This window comes from Panthera tigris, chromosome B1 (genome assembly GCF_018350195.1).
Source record: "Panthera tigris isolate Pti1 chromosome B1, P.tigris_Pti1_mat1.1, whole genome shotgun sequence".
Classification (NCBI taxonomy): domain Eukaryota; kingdom Metazoa; phylum Chordata; class Mammalia; order Carnivora; family Felidae; genus Panthera; species Panthera tigris.
The window spans coordinates 165,409,952-165,423,376 of record NC_056663.1 but is presented as its reverse complement, the minus strand read 5'-3'; the positions used below and the strand labels follow the sequence as shown (position 1 = coordinate 165,423,376).

General features: G+C 39.1%; 1 protein-coding gene across 2 annotated transcripts in view; it reads right to left on the bottom strand.

Annotated features, from left to right (window-relative positions):
* Window positions 1-7,936, bottom strand: part of GABRA2 (gamma-aminobutyric acid type A receptor subunit alpha2) — a 120,921-nt gene extending 112,985 nt beyond the window's left edge. For both annotated transcript variants that reach the window (XM_015534764.2, XM_015534763.2), the window contains exons 1-3: window positions 7,712-7,936; window positions 6,611-6,688; window positions 3,841-3,956 (exon numbers count right to left, since the gene is read on the bottom strand). In XM_015534764.2, the coding sequence (XP_015390250.1) occupies window positions 3,841-3,956; window positions 6,611-6,681 (187 nt within the window). In that variant the 5' untranslated portion in view covers window positions 6,682-6,688; window positions 7,712-7,936. The remainder of the gene's footprint in view (window positions 1-3,840; window positions 3,957-6,610; window positions 6,689-7,711) is intronic.
* Between the last annotated feature and the right edge of the window lie 5,489 nt (window positions 7,937-13,425).

Genomic DNA, 13,425 nt, shown 5'->3' with positions numbered 1-13,425 from the left:
CAGGATGAGCAAGAAGGTGAGTTGTTGTGAGGTCAAAGAAAGAATAAGGAGACAGATCATCATGCACGGCCTTGGAGACCACCACAAGAAACCCAATTTTTATTCTGAATGAAGTAGAAACGATTGCAGAATTTTGAGCAGTTGAATGGCATGATACAACTTAAATTTTAAAGAAACTCCATTGTTAATCATAAAATATCTTAAAATTTTATCACTCAATGTATTTTTAATTTTTTTATGTTTATTTATTTTGAGAGAGAGAGAGAGAGAGAGAGCACAAGCAGGGAAGAGACAGAGAGAGAGGGAGAGAGACAGAGAGAGAGAGAATCCCAAGCAGGCACCACTCTGTCAGTGCAGAGCCCCATGTGGGTCTCGATCTCATGAACCACCAGATCATGCATGACCTGAGCCGAAATCAAGAGCCAGATGCTTAACCGACTGAAGCACCCAGGTGCCTCTTTCATTCACTCAATGGATTGTATGACCTTCATCATATATATGAATCTCAATTTACCTTCCTCCGTTCAGCATAAAAAACCATTATTTCCATTTTCCCAAGGGAAATCCCAAGGCTCAGAATGTCTAAGGAACTTGGCCAGGGTAAAATCTAGTAAGTGGTCGAGCCAAGTGAAAAGAACAATTTTTTTTTAACTCGCAGTCCGAAACCGAGTGTGCTTTCCTATATAGTGATTTGTATTAGTTATAAAGGAAAGAAATGATAATTGAAATTAATTATCCAGATTTTTCATCAATAGAGATGTTCTGTTTGATACATTAAAACTGAATCAAATACATATTTTCCTTCTTATTAATTTCTGGGACATAATGACACAAGTAATTTCCTTGGACTTTCTATGTGAAATGACATATGAACAAGCAGGAGAAGAATTTTGGATGCAGAAGTAATCACAATAATGATGTAAATTTACAACAGTACATTTAGAAAGTTTCTGAAAGTCTTTTAGGTACTGTTATTTATTAATTCTCTACCATATGCCAGGCACTGTGCTAACTTCTTAGCATATATCATCGTACTTAATATTCATCAAATGCTCTAAGAACAGTATGAGTAATCACACTCTATAGATGACAGATGTGGACCTAAAGAGGCAAAGTATTGAAAGGTCATTGGACCGCTCAGGACCAGAGCTGGGATTTTACCTAAATCTCCAAAATCTAAAGCTAGGTCTTTACTAAGCCTCGTTACCTTCCTGTAGCATGCTGCCCAACATATCACTCAACATTCCTAACCAAAAGGTCAGCCAAATATGGATAACCCCATTTTACAGATGATGAACTGGTCGTAGAAAAGTTAGTCAAGCAATCAACATTTATTTGATGGCCACAATATGCAAATCAATATTTAGTTGCTGAGAGCATAGAGGATTTATGATACAATGCCTTGCCTCAACGAGCTTACAATCTTGTTAAGGTAACAAGAGGCACACAAAAAGGTAATAAATAATCCAAGATAGCACATAATAAGTTTCAGATGAAATATAGAGCCAACAACTGCTAAAGAAATTCAACAGAGAGAAAATTGAATCTGGGTGTTTCAATTCACTTAAGAAAGATCTTTACTAGAGGACCAGTGTTGAGGTGGTCTTTATAGAAAAAGGGTTTCCATCATCAAAGATGATGAGAAAAACACTTCCAGTGAGAGGAAATAATACGACCAAAGGCCAAGGGAACAGATGTGAATGGATTATCAAGAGAAGATGAACAAATGCATCTGAAGTGCAGGATGAAAGGGAGGCAAAATACAAACGAAATCAGGAAGTAGAATGTAGAAAACCTTACTTGGCAAACTAGGAATCTAAGGGAGGAGGGACGAACTAGATCTTTGTTGAATTCCTACTATGGGGCACCGGCTTTGTATGTACTTTTTGTTTATAGAATTCTCTCAACAATCCTGTAAGGCAGAAAGGTAGCTGTGTCATGGCCCTTTTAGATGAAAAACAGTTGATCTGGTGCAGAAAACATGGGGGATCAAGAAAAGATGATCAAGAAAAGAGAGGGATATGTGGAAAGCATTGTAAGAATAAAAGAAAACTATCTGAATGGGAGATATTAGCATATGCCCAATATCAGAGAAGGATTGAGGAAGACCCTAGACAAGAAGAGCTGCTTAGTCTATTGCATTAATGCAAATAATACAGTGACAAGGATCTATGCTTCAGTGGTGACAATGGAAGTAAAAAAGAATGTAAGAGATATTACAGAAAAAAATATGAAGAGCTAAGTGGCAATAGCCACGTCCTGAAACAGGTAGTTTCTACTCCCCAACCACATACCCACAAGGTAGGTATTTCCCCTAAGAACTCACAGAGACAAAACTCAAGGTCTTGGCTCAAATACTGAGATTTTTGACAGCACATAATTTATTTTAAAAAATAAAATCTATGATTTAGGACAAACGTCTGCCTTAGTGTAATCTTCCTCATAAACCACCAGCTTGGCAATAGTTCATTTCCATATGCTAACATGGAGACTGATTCCTTATATTCATGCTCATTAGAGATATTAATTACTAAAGAAGCATTATTTTCCTTTCAGTTTTTTTTTCCTTTTAGAAAACCAAGTGTATAATAAACAACTGAGTTTGCTCTGAAAAATACAATAGGCCTTATTTCTGAACATTATTCCTCCCTGTACTTCTAAAATGAGAGGTACCTCTCAGGGATTCCAAGAAAAATTAACTGCATTAAATAGTATACTATTTAACAACAAGTTGGGTCTTTTCTGACTTTTTCTGACTCCTGGACAATCCAAACCATACACTGGCAAATATATATAGAATTAACAACAACCTAGATTTTTCAAAGAAAGTATTTACATAAACACCTAGGCATTAATCAATATGCATCTTTACAAGCAATTTAATATTACAAAGTTGTCAGCCTCATAATAAACTAGCTAACTATATGACTATATAAATCTTTGATTAGTACCAATTGTCCAACTAATTTTCCTTTATTTTTAATTAACAGTTAACCTGAACATCCAAATAAGTATAACATACACGTGTGAAATGTGTGTATGTATAATTGAAGAGTAACAATATTTTGAGTCAGAATCCTTTAGAAATTACACACCTACTTTACTTTTACCTAATTTCCTTAGTATCACCTAAGGATAAATAGAAGTTAATTAAAATTTAACATATTTTAAAAAATTAATGTATTAGCCAAGCCTAATTTCCTTTATCTTTATGGATTAAAACAGATTTGTTTTTCTGAATTGAAAGTTAATGTTTAAATCTGAAATCAAACTATGCCAGTCCAATAAATTTAGGCCTACAGCCAATGTATACCTGAAATGTCTTTGAGAGTTTCAAGAACGCCAAACCTGTGCTGTACTTTAGAAATACCATAAGCATGGATAAAGAAATATCATCATAGAATCCTAAGTTGTGTATTTGTTAAAATATAACCCTAACATACTTTTTATTATGTGCCTCATTTCTTCATATCTGTACTGCTGTGAAAATAAACGTCTGTAAAATGTGAAGATACTACACGAGTATGTCTGCCCAACAATGTTTCATTTTAATATACTTTAAGTTTTAAAAACTTAGCCATTATATATAAACTAATTTAAAAACCTCATGCAGAAAGTCTGGGCTCTATATGACTTTAGGCATTCTACAAAAATATGTTAAACACATTGTGTGTGTAGAAAAGGAAACACAAATAATGTTTATTTCATATACCTTACTTTCTATTATTCAGTTATTTAATACATGCATTCATATATAGAGTGTATTAAAATATGTATATTACTCTTAACTTTTAGAAGCATTATTTTGTAAGAGTTTAAAAAAAGTAAAACTACTTTTACCTCCCAGTCCTGGTCTAAGCCGATTATCGTAACCATCCAGAAGTCTGTCTAGAATTCTTGTAAAGATGGTAATGTTATTTTTAGCTTCATCTTCTTGGATGTTAGCCAGCACCAACCTAAACAGATAATTTTAGAAGCTGATATATATATATATATGTACATATATATATACATATATATACGTATGTGTGTTGTACCAGTACCAACATGCTCTACTTCCTTGATTTGAATTTTAAGTCTCTCTAAGCTATTAGGGCCACCCATTTTCCTTCTTTGGTCACTTCTATAAATACCAGCATGTCTATGGAGAAGATAAATATGTTGTTGAAAATGGATACTAAATACTAGATTATCAGAAAGACTGACGTCAAACTTATTTCAGGTTTCTGCCACTTAGCACCCAGTGTGGAATATTCATTTTCTAAAATCCGTCCCCTAGAATATATTATGATTGTAGATGGCCACATGCTGACACTGTTAGTAATGTGACTCTGCATTAAGAAAAGGTACAATAACAAAACGACTCCTGAAATACTACTGCAGCGATTTGAATATTAATTGGAGAATAAATTGCCTCCTTGGAGGCAGAAAATTTCTCTATCTTCCTCATAAGTGCCTTTCCTTTTTTCTTTATGTCGTTTTTCTCTTTCAAACAGAGATTATTTCCTTACTTTGGGTATACCGCCACCCAATGGCCAAGTGCAATATAGACATCAGGGAAACTCCACTGGCTGTGTTCCAGGCTCCACTGTAGCCAGGTGGTGGAAGTGGGCTCTGAAAGGAGCAGGGGCACATACAGGGGTACAGACAACCCTGGAGGCATACCCGTCCTGACTGGTCTCTGAGGAGAGCGCTAAGGGTTACCTAAAGATTAAAAATCTTGCTACTTGTGTGCGTGCGTGTGTGTGTGTGTGTGTGTGTGTGTGTGATAAATTTGCAGAGAAAACAAATGGTCTTAAAATATCACCAGAAAAGGGTCAGAAACAGTGATTTTCTCCATTATTTCTCCATCAGAAAGCCAGAGACCTGATTTTGTGACATCCAGCAATTTGGCGCATAAAACAGAATGTCCCTTTTCACTGCCATTTTTTTTCCCCTAGAATGATTCAGAGATTTAAATTACTGGCCCCAAAAAAGAATCATTTATATAATAGAATAAAATACTGGCATGAGCATTACTGGTCAAATATATAACAGAAAACTAGTAGAGGGAAATAATGGTTAAGCACTGAGGACCTTCAGTGATTGTTAATTGACCATGGTAGGTTCACTCCTTTAAAATCAAAGACTATATGTGAGAGCTGTCTGATCAAGGTGTACCGTGTAAAGTATCATTGACAGAGTCAATTTGCATTTAAATGATTACACAGCTAGAAACAGTCATAACACATTAAAAAATTGGTAACCAACTTCAAACAAATATTGTCTTGAGAGCACGGAAAATACTGAAACACTGATATACAGGTAAACATTTAAAAATTATGTCAGCAAACGAGTTTATCAAAACTCCAGCATCAAAAGTTTCTATGTTACCTTAAGCTAATTCTAAAACCAATCACTACAATAACTGTAAAGTTCCACACAGAGGTTTTCACTGAAAAGTGGTATTTAATCATATGTCAAATTCTTTTTCTAAATTCAGTATTAAGCTGTTAAATGAGGAGCTACTTTCAAACTAAAAATAAGCCTTTATGAAGAGATTTCTTCTCAATTCCACAAAATATTTTCATTCTTTGACAATTACTTGACAGGAAAATGAAAAATTAAAAGGCAAATAAAAATATAATAAAGACATTATTTTTTAAAAGGAATGATTAGATGAACATTCTTATCATTTATATTTCAAGCTCTCTAATATTTTGAAAATCATATCCTAAGTTTAGACAAAATAAAAAATGCCCATTGATAATACAAAATCAGAAAAGACTACAACTAAGATGATGTTATGGAAAGCAATAAGAATTAATTTTATGTTTGTAGAACACAGGCAAAGCAAAATTAGTTACATGTTTAAAATAAGTACTGTTTATGACAGTGACCACTTTAGCAATAAAAGATCTCTAAATCAGTAATATGAAAAGTTGATGAATAAATCAAGCTTTGTTTTATTGTATACTACCTCTACCTAGAGGTTAAAGACTCACACATCCTTTGGGTTTTCTATGTTGACTAAAGAGCACAGACCACTAAAAAAAAAAAAAGAAGAAGGAAGAAAGAAAAGAAAAAAGGAAGGAAGGAAGGAAGGAAGGAAGGAAGGAAGGAAGGAAGGAAAGAAGGAAGGAAAGAAGGAAGGAAAGAAGGAAGGAAGGAAGGAAGGAAGGAAGGAAGGAAGGAAGGAAAAAAAAATCAACTTAACAACCAAACCATTTTAGCTTGTGCTTTTCTGTTTGGCTTAAAGAAACACTGTTGGCTTCTTTACTGAATGTTGGTGTCATTATAAACGCATACAACTTAACCACTTCAAAACTTGCAAGAATATGCCATCCAAAAGATATTTTCTTTGGTGATTTTCTTTTCTTTTTGTAAGAAAATGTTCCTGATCACTTGCGTATTTTATCACTAAAATCCAGAAGCAGTGAACTTTTGATAGTCTCTCCCACTTCATAGTTCAATTTCTTGATACAAGCTTTTTTTTTTTTTCTTCCCTTCATTAGAATTGATTCTTCAAAATACTTCGGCTTCTCAAAGGCCAGCCCTGCATTGATGACATTCAAGAAACACACCTTTACCCCGAATCTAAAAAGTCAAATACAATAAATAAATGTCTCACCTGGCTGGGTCCCACACCAAGAAAACAAGAAGAAGCAAATGCATGTTGTAGGTGTTTAATTTCGTCTTCATTGTCGCTCTTTGGAAAGCCATGGAAAAAAAAAAATACACTTAAAATTACATTCAGTCCCAGAAAGCCCAAAAGAATGTCATTTGGTGTGAGAACTGGAGTTAAAGCTATTGAATTATTCCACTGGAGCAGTGTGGGGTGTGATGAATGGGGTGGGTGGGGGGGGGGGGTAGTCTTTTCTTTCTTTCTTTCTTTTTTTTTTTTTTATCTTGGCAGTAAGATGACCAAATAATCAGACTGCTCTGCCAGGAACTTCCCCCAGCCCCATCGTCAGCAAACACTGTTTTGTGCTCGCACACACACACACACACGTAACAACAACACACGGGACCCTGAACTGACTTACATAGGAGCTAGAGAAGAGAACGGGTCCGGAGGGGGAGGGGGGGAGTGAAAAGGGGGAGGAGAGATGGGTCCCCCATGCCACAGCCCCCTCAGCCAAGACCACCCCCGCAACCCCAACGGGAAAAGCAAGGGGCAGGCAGCCCACTTTTTTCGATTATTATTCTTTTCGTTACAGGGAACTGCAGACCTCGCGTCTTCACTTCTTCGCTCCCTCTAAAATAATAGAAAATAAAATAAAAGAAGCTCCCTCCCCGCCCGTGCACAGTTGCCCGAGACCACGTCTCGGAGGCAGCCGGGTTCGGCTCAACTGCTGCGAAACGACGCGTTGGACAGCTGTTCCGGAGCCGAGACCACAATCGGAGCAGGAGCGTGAGGCTCCCGGATCCAGCACCGGCAGGCAGGCAGCGGCAATCACAGTGTGCAAAGTTGCAGACTATAAAAGAGCCAGGCTAACGCGCTGCCTGCCTGGCGGGCGGGCCGGCGTCTAGGATCTTATTGTAGTTGCAGATGCGCTTCTGGTGATGAGTATCGAAATTATGTTTTAAACGTGTTGGGGAGGAGGAGGCGAGCTGAACCGCCTCGGGTTGCAGGGAGCATCGGAGAGTGGGGTGGGGAAGACGAGGCAGGCACGCGAGGCAAAGGCAGGCGCCAAGGGGTCCCTGCTGGGGCCAACGTGCGCGACCTTACCTGAGACAGCAGGCAGAATCGGGTGTTTTCCTCCCTTTGCCCTGATCTGAGGAGACGGGAAACTTGAGGGAGAGCGAGAGAGAGCGCGAGTGAGAGAGAGAGAGAGAGAAGAGAGCGACTGCAGCAGCCGAGCGAGCGGGCAGCGATGGGCTGGTGGAAGCCGGAGCGAGCGCGGAGAGCGACGGCCGCGGCGCGGGGAGTAGATGGAGGCGAAGGCGTCCGTAGTGGCGGTGATGGGCGGAGGAGGAGGAAGAGGAGGAGGGGAAGCGTTGGCAGGAGCGGGCGGGGGGGGGGGGGGGGGGGGACGCGAGCCCAGGCGCGGTGCGCGCCGGCAGTGGCGGGCACGAGCCCCACGCCTGGAGGAGGAGGAGCCAGGCCCGGGAGGAGGGCTAGCGAGGTTCCCGGGAACGCAGGTCCCCCCCCCACACACCCCCGCCCCAGTCCAAGGTAACCGCCCCGTCGCCCGCCGGGCACCTGCAGCGGCACAGCCCGGGGCGGCGGCGAGCTCCCCGGTGCGCCCCGAGCGCTGCTGCCCGCGCCCACGCCGCGCCGGAGGAACGGAGCCCACGCTCCACCCGGGACTGCTCCCGGCGGCAGCCCGCTGGGGCTCCCCCCGAGGCCCCGGGGTTCCTGGGGGGGCGGGGGCTGCCGGTGGGTGTTGGTGCAGAGTCGGGAACGCAATGTGTCTGCGCGGCCCTAGATCCCCGGGGCCTCGCCCTGCCGCCCGCCCCCCAACATCCCCTGGCTCTGGAGCGACGTGGCTGCTGAGGAGAGGTAAAGAGATACCACTCCCGCTGGAGGGCGAGGGGACTCTAATCAGCCTGTACTTAGTCATCAGCGCATCCACGCAGGAGCAAGTTCAACGCATGTTGCGTGGAATCAGACAGCAGGAAGTTTCTTTGATTTCCTGAGCCGTCTTGATACACCACTCATTCCTTCACACTCCTGCAGTCAGCACCAGTTTCCCTACAAAGCCCTGAGGGCTGGAGACCTCCCTCCAGCTGGTCGGGAAAGTCCGTCTGCAGATTATGCACCTGGGGAAACCTCCCGCTCACTCTCAACCATTCTTTTCCCCAACGTCTATTCACAGGCGTCCTCCCTTCGTGGTGATCAAATTCAATCCACAGCTCTAAAAAAGTTTACATTCTGCAACCCCGCACCACCACCACCCCAAGCAAAAAGGTACCTGTTGTGCTTCTACTACGTCTGCAATTCTTTGGGGGCGGGGGGGGGGGGTAAAGGGGGCGGGAAGGAGATGTAGTGTAGTGGGGTTTGAGTTTTTCCCCCTGTAGGGCTTTGTGGTGGTGGAAGGACCTGTTGTAATTCCAGTCCTACAGTGCACTTTAAGCGTTGTGTTTCATCTGTCTCCTTTCTCTTGTTTTATCTGAGGCGATAAAATCCAAACGTGCAACTTGAACCAAAAACCAAAAAACAAAGAAAAAAAAGAGAGAGAGAGAGAGAAAGACATTTTCCTTTTTGTACTGCACATAACAATGTTATGCTTGTATCTTACTAAGGCAAAACAGAGCGGGTGTTTATCTCTTCAAGAAGTTGTTATAAACGTTAGACACTTTAAAAGGGGAGAAAAGAGAAGTATGCTGATACGTTTTTCTCATATTACACTTGGAGTCAATATGTGCCAAACACTTCAATTTCGTTAGTTATGAACCAGAAATTCAGACGTTTTTCCTAGATGGTGCAGTTTTCATAACAACGGGCACTGCTAATCTACAGTCAATTTTAGCTTTGCCTTGAAGATATGTGAGGAGAGTAAAACCTTTACCTTGTAAATATTTCAAGCTGTTCTCTTTAACCTATTAATCACCACTTTCTGAATGAGCATTGAATATGCTACCGCCTAAACAAACATTTGCTCTCTTATGTAGCTGGCTCTGTGAAGAATGGAACACCACCCAGCTTTCTCCTCCATCATTAATATTCCCTTCCTGACTTTCCCTTGCAGAATCTAATTGAAATTCACAAAGATAAAAAGCTTGCCATTTAAAACCTTGCAACTAGGGAATCTAAACATCTACTGGTGTGAACACTTTACTTCCTGCTGTATTTTCCCATTTTCCATTTCTGTAAGTCAGTCTTCATTAAGATCTCTATCACTTTGCCATTTACATTACTACTAAATTGTTTATATTTTGATAATGGAAGTTGAACAGCTCGTGGTTTCTTCCTGACCTTAATTGCTATGCTCCAACAAAACTTCTCTTTTATCAATGTCACAATTTTTATAAATATCTTCATAGATTATTTTCATATTTACCACTGTAGTATTCCCCCCCGACCCCTGGATTCTAATGCTGAGTTACAGTATTTAGGTTTGTTTTATCTCAAAATCTGTATCTATTTGAATGATTTGTCCTAAAAAATTAGCCTTTCCCTTTAGCGCCCTTAATAAATTTGTAATCTCATTGCCATATGACCCATTTACATGGAACTTGACAAAGTTCGTGCTATTTGGGATGATTTTCACCATTTGTTTACTTTTTTAACTGTATGTTAGAACTGGCTATAGATTTGACTATGCACTTACTTGAGACAGACTCAGTAAAAACTAGATTCCAAAATTTCATTATAAACCGTAATTTTTAGGGACGCCTAGGTGGCTCAGTCGGTTAAGCATCTGACTTCGGCCCAGGTTGTGATCTCGTGGTTCATGAGTTCCAGCCCAGGCTCTGTGCTGATAGCTCAGAGCCTGGAGCCTGCTTGGGATTCTGTGTCTCCCTCTCTGTCTGCCCCTACCCCTCTGGCTCTCTCTCTCTCTCTCTCTCTCTCTCTCTCTCTCTCTCTTTCAAAAATAAATAAATATTTTAAAAATTAAAATACAAAAAAAACATAATTTTTAGTTCTTCCCCACAAAATGTTTTGCAATTTTACTGAAGTTGGGTAGCTGTGATTTAAACTTCAAAGCACCTTAAAGGAAATGAAAATCAGAAAAGCTGATTGCAGGCAGTGGACCTCTACTTTTACTGCTGTATCTTTACTGGTATTTCACTGTGTTGCTAGTCCAGCTGAATATCTTCTAGGATTGTCCCACAAATATTTAATAAATCCAGTCTGATTTTTTTCTCCTCTCTGTGATGGAGCACAGTGAACTGTGATTTGAGAGCCAGCCTGGGTAGGTCATGACTAAGCTCTTCCTACCCACTCCTTCTGGAGCATGTCTTAAGGCAACCAATCCTGTAGAAGAATTGACAACTAATTGGTTGCCAGTAAATCTAAATTCGTTCCTGCCCAGGCTAGGGCAGTGCAAAACCTCCTGTTTGAATTTGTTTGAATTACCCTCCCACAGATTAGATTGGGAGGTACGGGTCACTTCTTAGATATTCCTCATCTTTAACTCCCAAATCTGAAAGAGGATTTCCCCATGAGGAACAAGAATAAAAGAAAGGCAAGGAATTAGCGAGATCTTGGTTTTGTTTGATTTTTCTTTCCTGATATCTTACAATATTGTACAGTTTAAAAATTCATTATAAAACCATTTGTGCTCTTGAACAGACATTTTGTAGAGTTTTCCCTTTTAGGGCCCAGCTATATAGACTTTGCACTACTGTTCCAGGGAACTACCACTCTATATGCCCTAGGCGACCTCATAAATCTTTAAGTTCCATAAGGTAATATGTGTATATTATATATAATGCACACACACATATATGTAATATACACAAATACATGCATACAGATATACAGATATTTATCTGTAGGAAGATAGGTATCTAAACTCATAAAAATAGGCATAAGCATTTAAATGAGAATAGCATTTATATAATGCATTTGTACAAAATGCATTTAGTCTCACTAACATAACTTAATCAGGGTGATTTTAACATACTTTGAAAAGAAGTACCAGAATTCAACAAGAATAGCCTCTCACTATATTTACAAATTTTAAAATATAAGCATGTATTCCACAATAAATTTATTCTATTCTAAGCATGTATTCTAATAAATTTATGTACACTTTAACTACACCTTCCCATCTGTGTCATCCATTTGAATGAGAATATAAATTTGTGAAAAATTAAGAACCAAAGCATAAATTTTCCTGTTTTCACAGAATTAAATACTATCCTGTACTTTTCCCCAGAATGCTTTACTAATTTCAAAGTTTGCTTGGAGTACTAGTCTGTTCTCATATATTGGCCACATTATCATTAAAAACAAAACAAGCAGACAAACAAACAAAAGCTAGAGCAAATACCAATTTGGTAATTCTTAGGTCAAAACTATGGTTTGGTCAAGCTCCATTTTTTCCCTGTAAGTTGAATTTAGATGAACGGTTCTAATGTGTGCACTAGACTCCAAGCTTCTGAAAGAAGAAACAGCTGGAAAGGGGGAGTAACCAGCCTTATAAACAAATAATTCCAAAACTACTCTCTTACACCAATGCATTTAGATCACATTTCATTAGAACTAAATATATCATGTATACTAGCTTGGATATAGTATGCATATCACCTTCTTCAAGCAGAGTAACTCTGTTAATAAAGTAAGTTTGCAGATCCTTACCTAAGTTGCAAATCAAGTATATAATGCATTCAGGACATCCTGGTGGTTTCTGAGATTTTGAAAACTACTTACATCAAACACTTATAAAGAGTAATTTGTAAGGAAATCGTTTACATTCATTTTGTGAAATTGTAGATAAAATTTATTTTCAAGTTATTCAACTACTTCCTAAAACAAAGATAACATTCCAGTAACGCAAAGCAAAAATTTACTGTGCCTTTCCTGAAGCTATGTGATTGGCAGCTTTTCCCTCTGAGGCATGTTTTATAAAAATTACAGTAATGAATAATAAAAATAAACTTAAAATATCTTCACTTGTAAAATAAATAGATCCCATTCCAAGTATTTTGCATGTATTTACTTATTTAATCTTAACAAGTAAGGATTAGGTTTTTATTATTCCCATTTCACTGATGAAAAATTGAGGCACAGAAAGCTTAATCTGGCTGAAAGTCTCCTCCTGGTAAAGTCCAGTAATATGGCTCCATAGTCTCCATGCTTAACTACCATACCATTGAAGCTTTGGGCAAGATATTTAACTGTTAACATGGTGGTGTTATGAAGGCAGTGTAAATCTGTGAATAATAGCCAAATATTCATTCAACAATTCTTGCTGAGTATCTGCAATTTACCAGACACTCTATTCTGTACCACTCTGGATATAATAATGATTAAGGCATGGTCTCTACCCTCAGAGAGCTTACAGCAAATTGAAAAGCATGAAGTAACATAAGACCAAGGCTTCTACATATACTCTAAAAACTCACACTATCTTCACTAAGGAGTAACATGCAGCTTAAGAAAAAGAATGCGAGACTGGAAGCTTTACATTTAATTAATGATTTACAAATTTAGTTGTTCCCATATTACTAAGAACATAAGTAAGCATTTTCTAGGACACTTAAGAACTCCCAGGACTGGGAAAGTTCATGTCCAGAATGAAAACAATTCCTGTTTTATATGGATGTTTTCTTTTCTTTTTTTTTTTTTTTTTTTTTAGTTTTTTTTAATCTTTACTTTTGAGAGAGAGAGACAGAGTGTGAGAGGGGGAAGAACAGAGAGAGAGGGAGACACAGAACCCAAAGTAGGCTCCAGGCTCAGAGCTGTCAGCATAGAACTGGTCTCAAAGTAACAAACCACAAATTCATGACCTGAGCCAAAGTCAGAAGCTCAACTGACTGAGCCAACCAGGG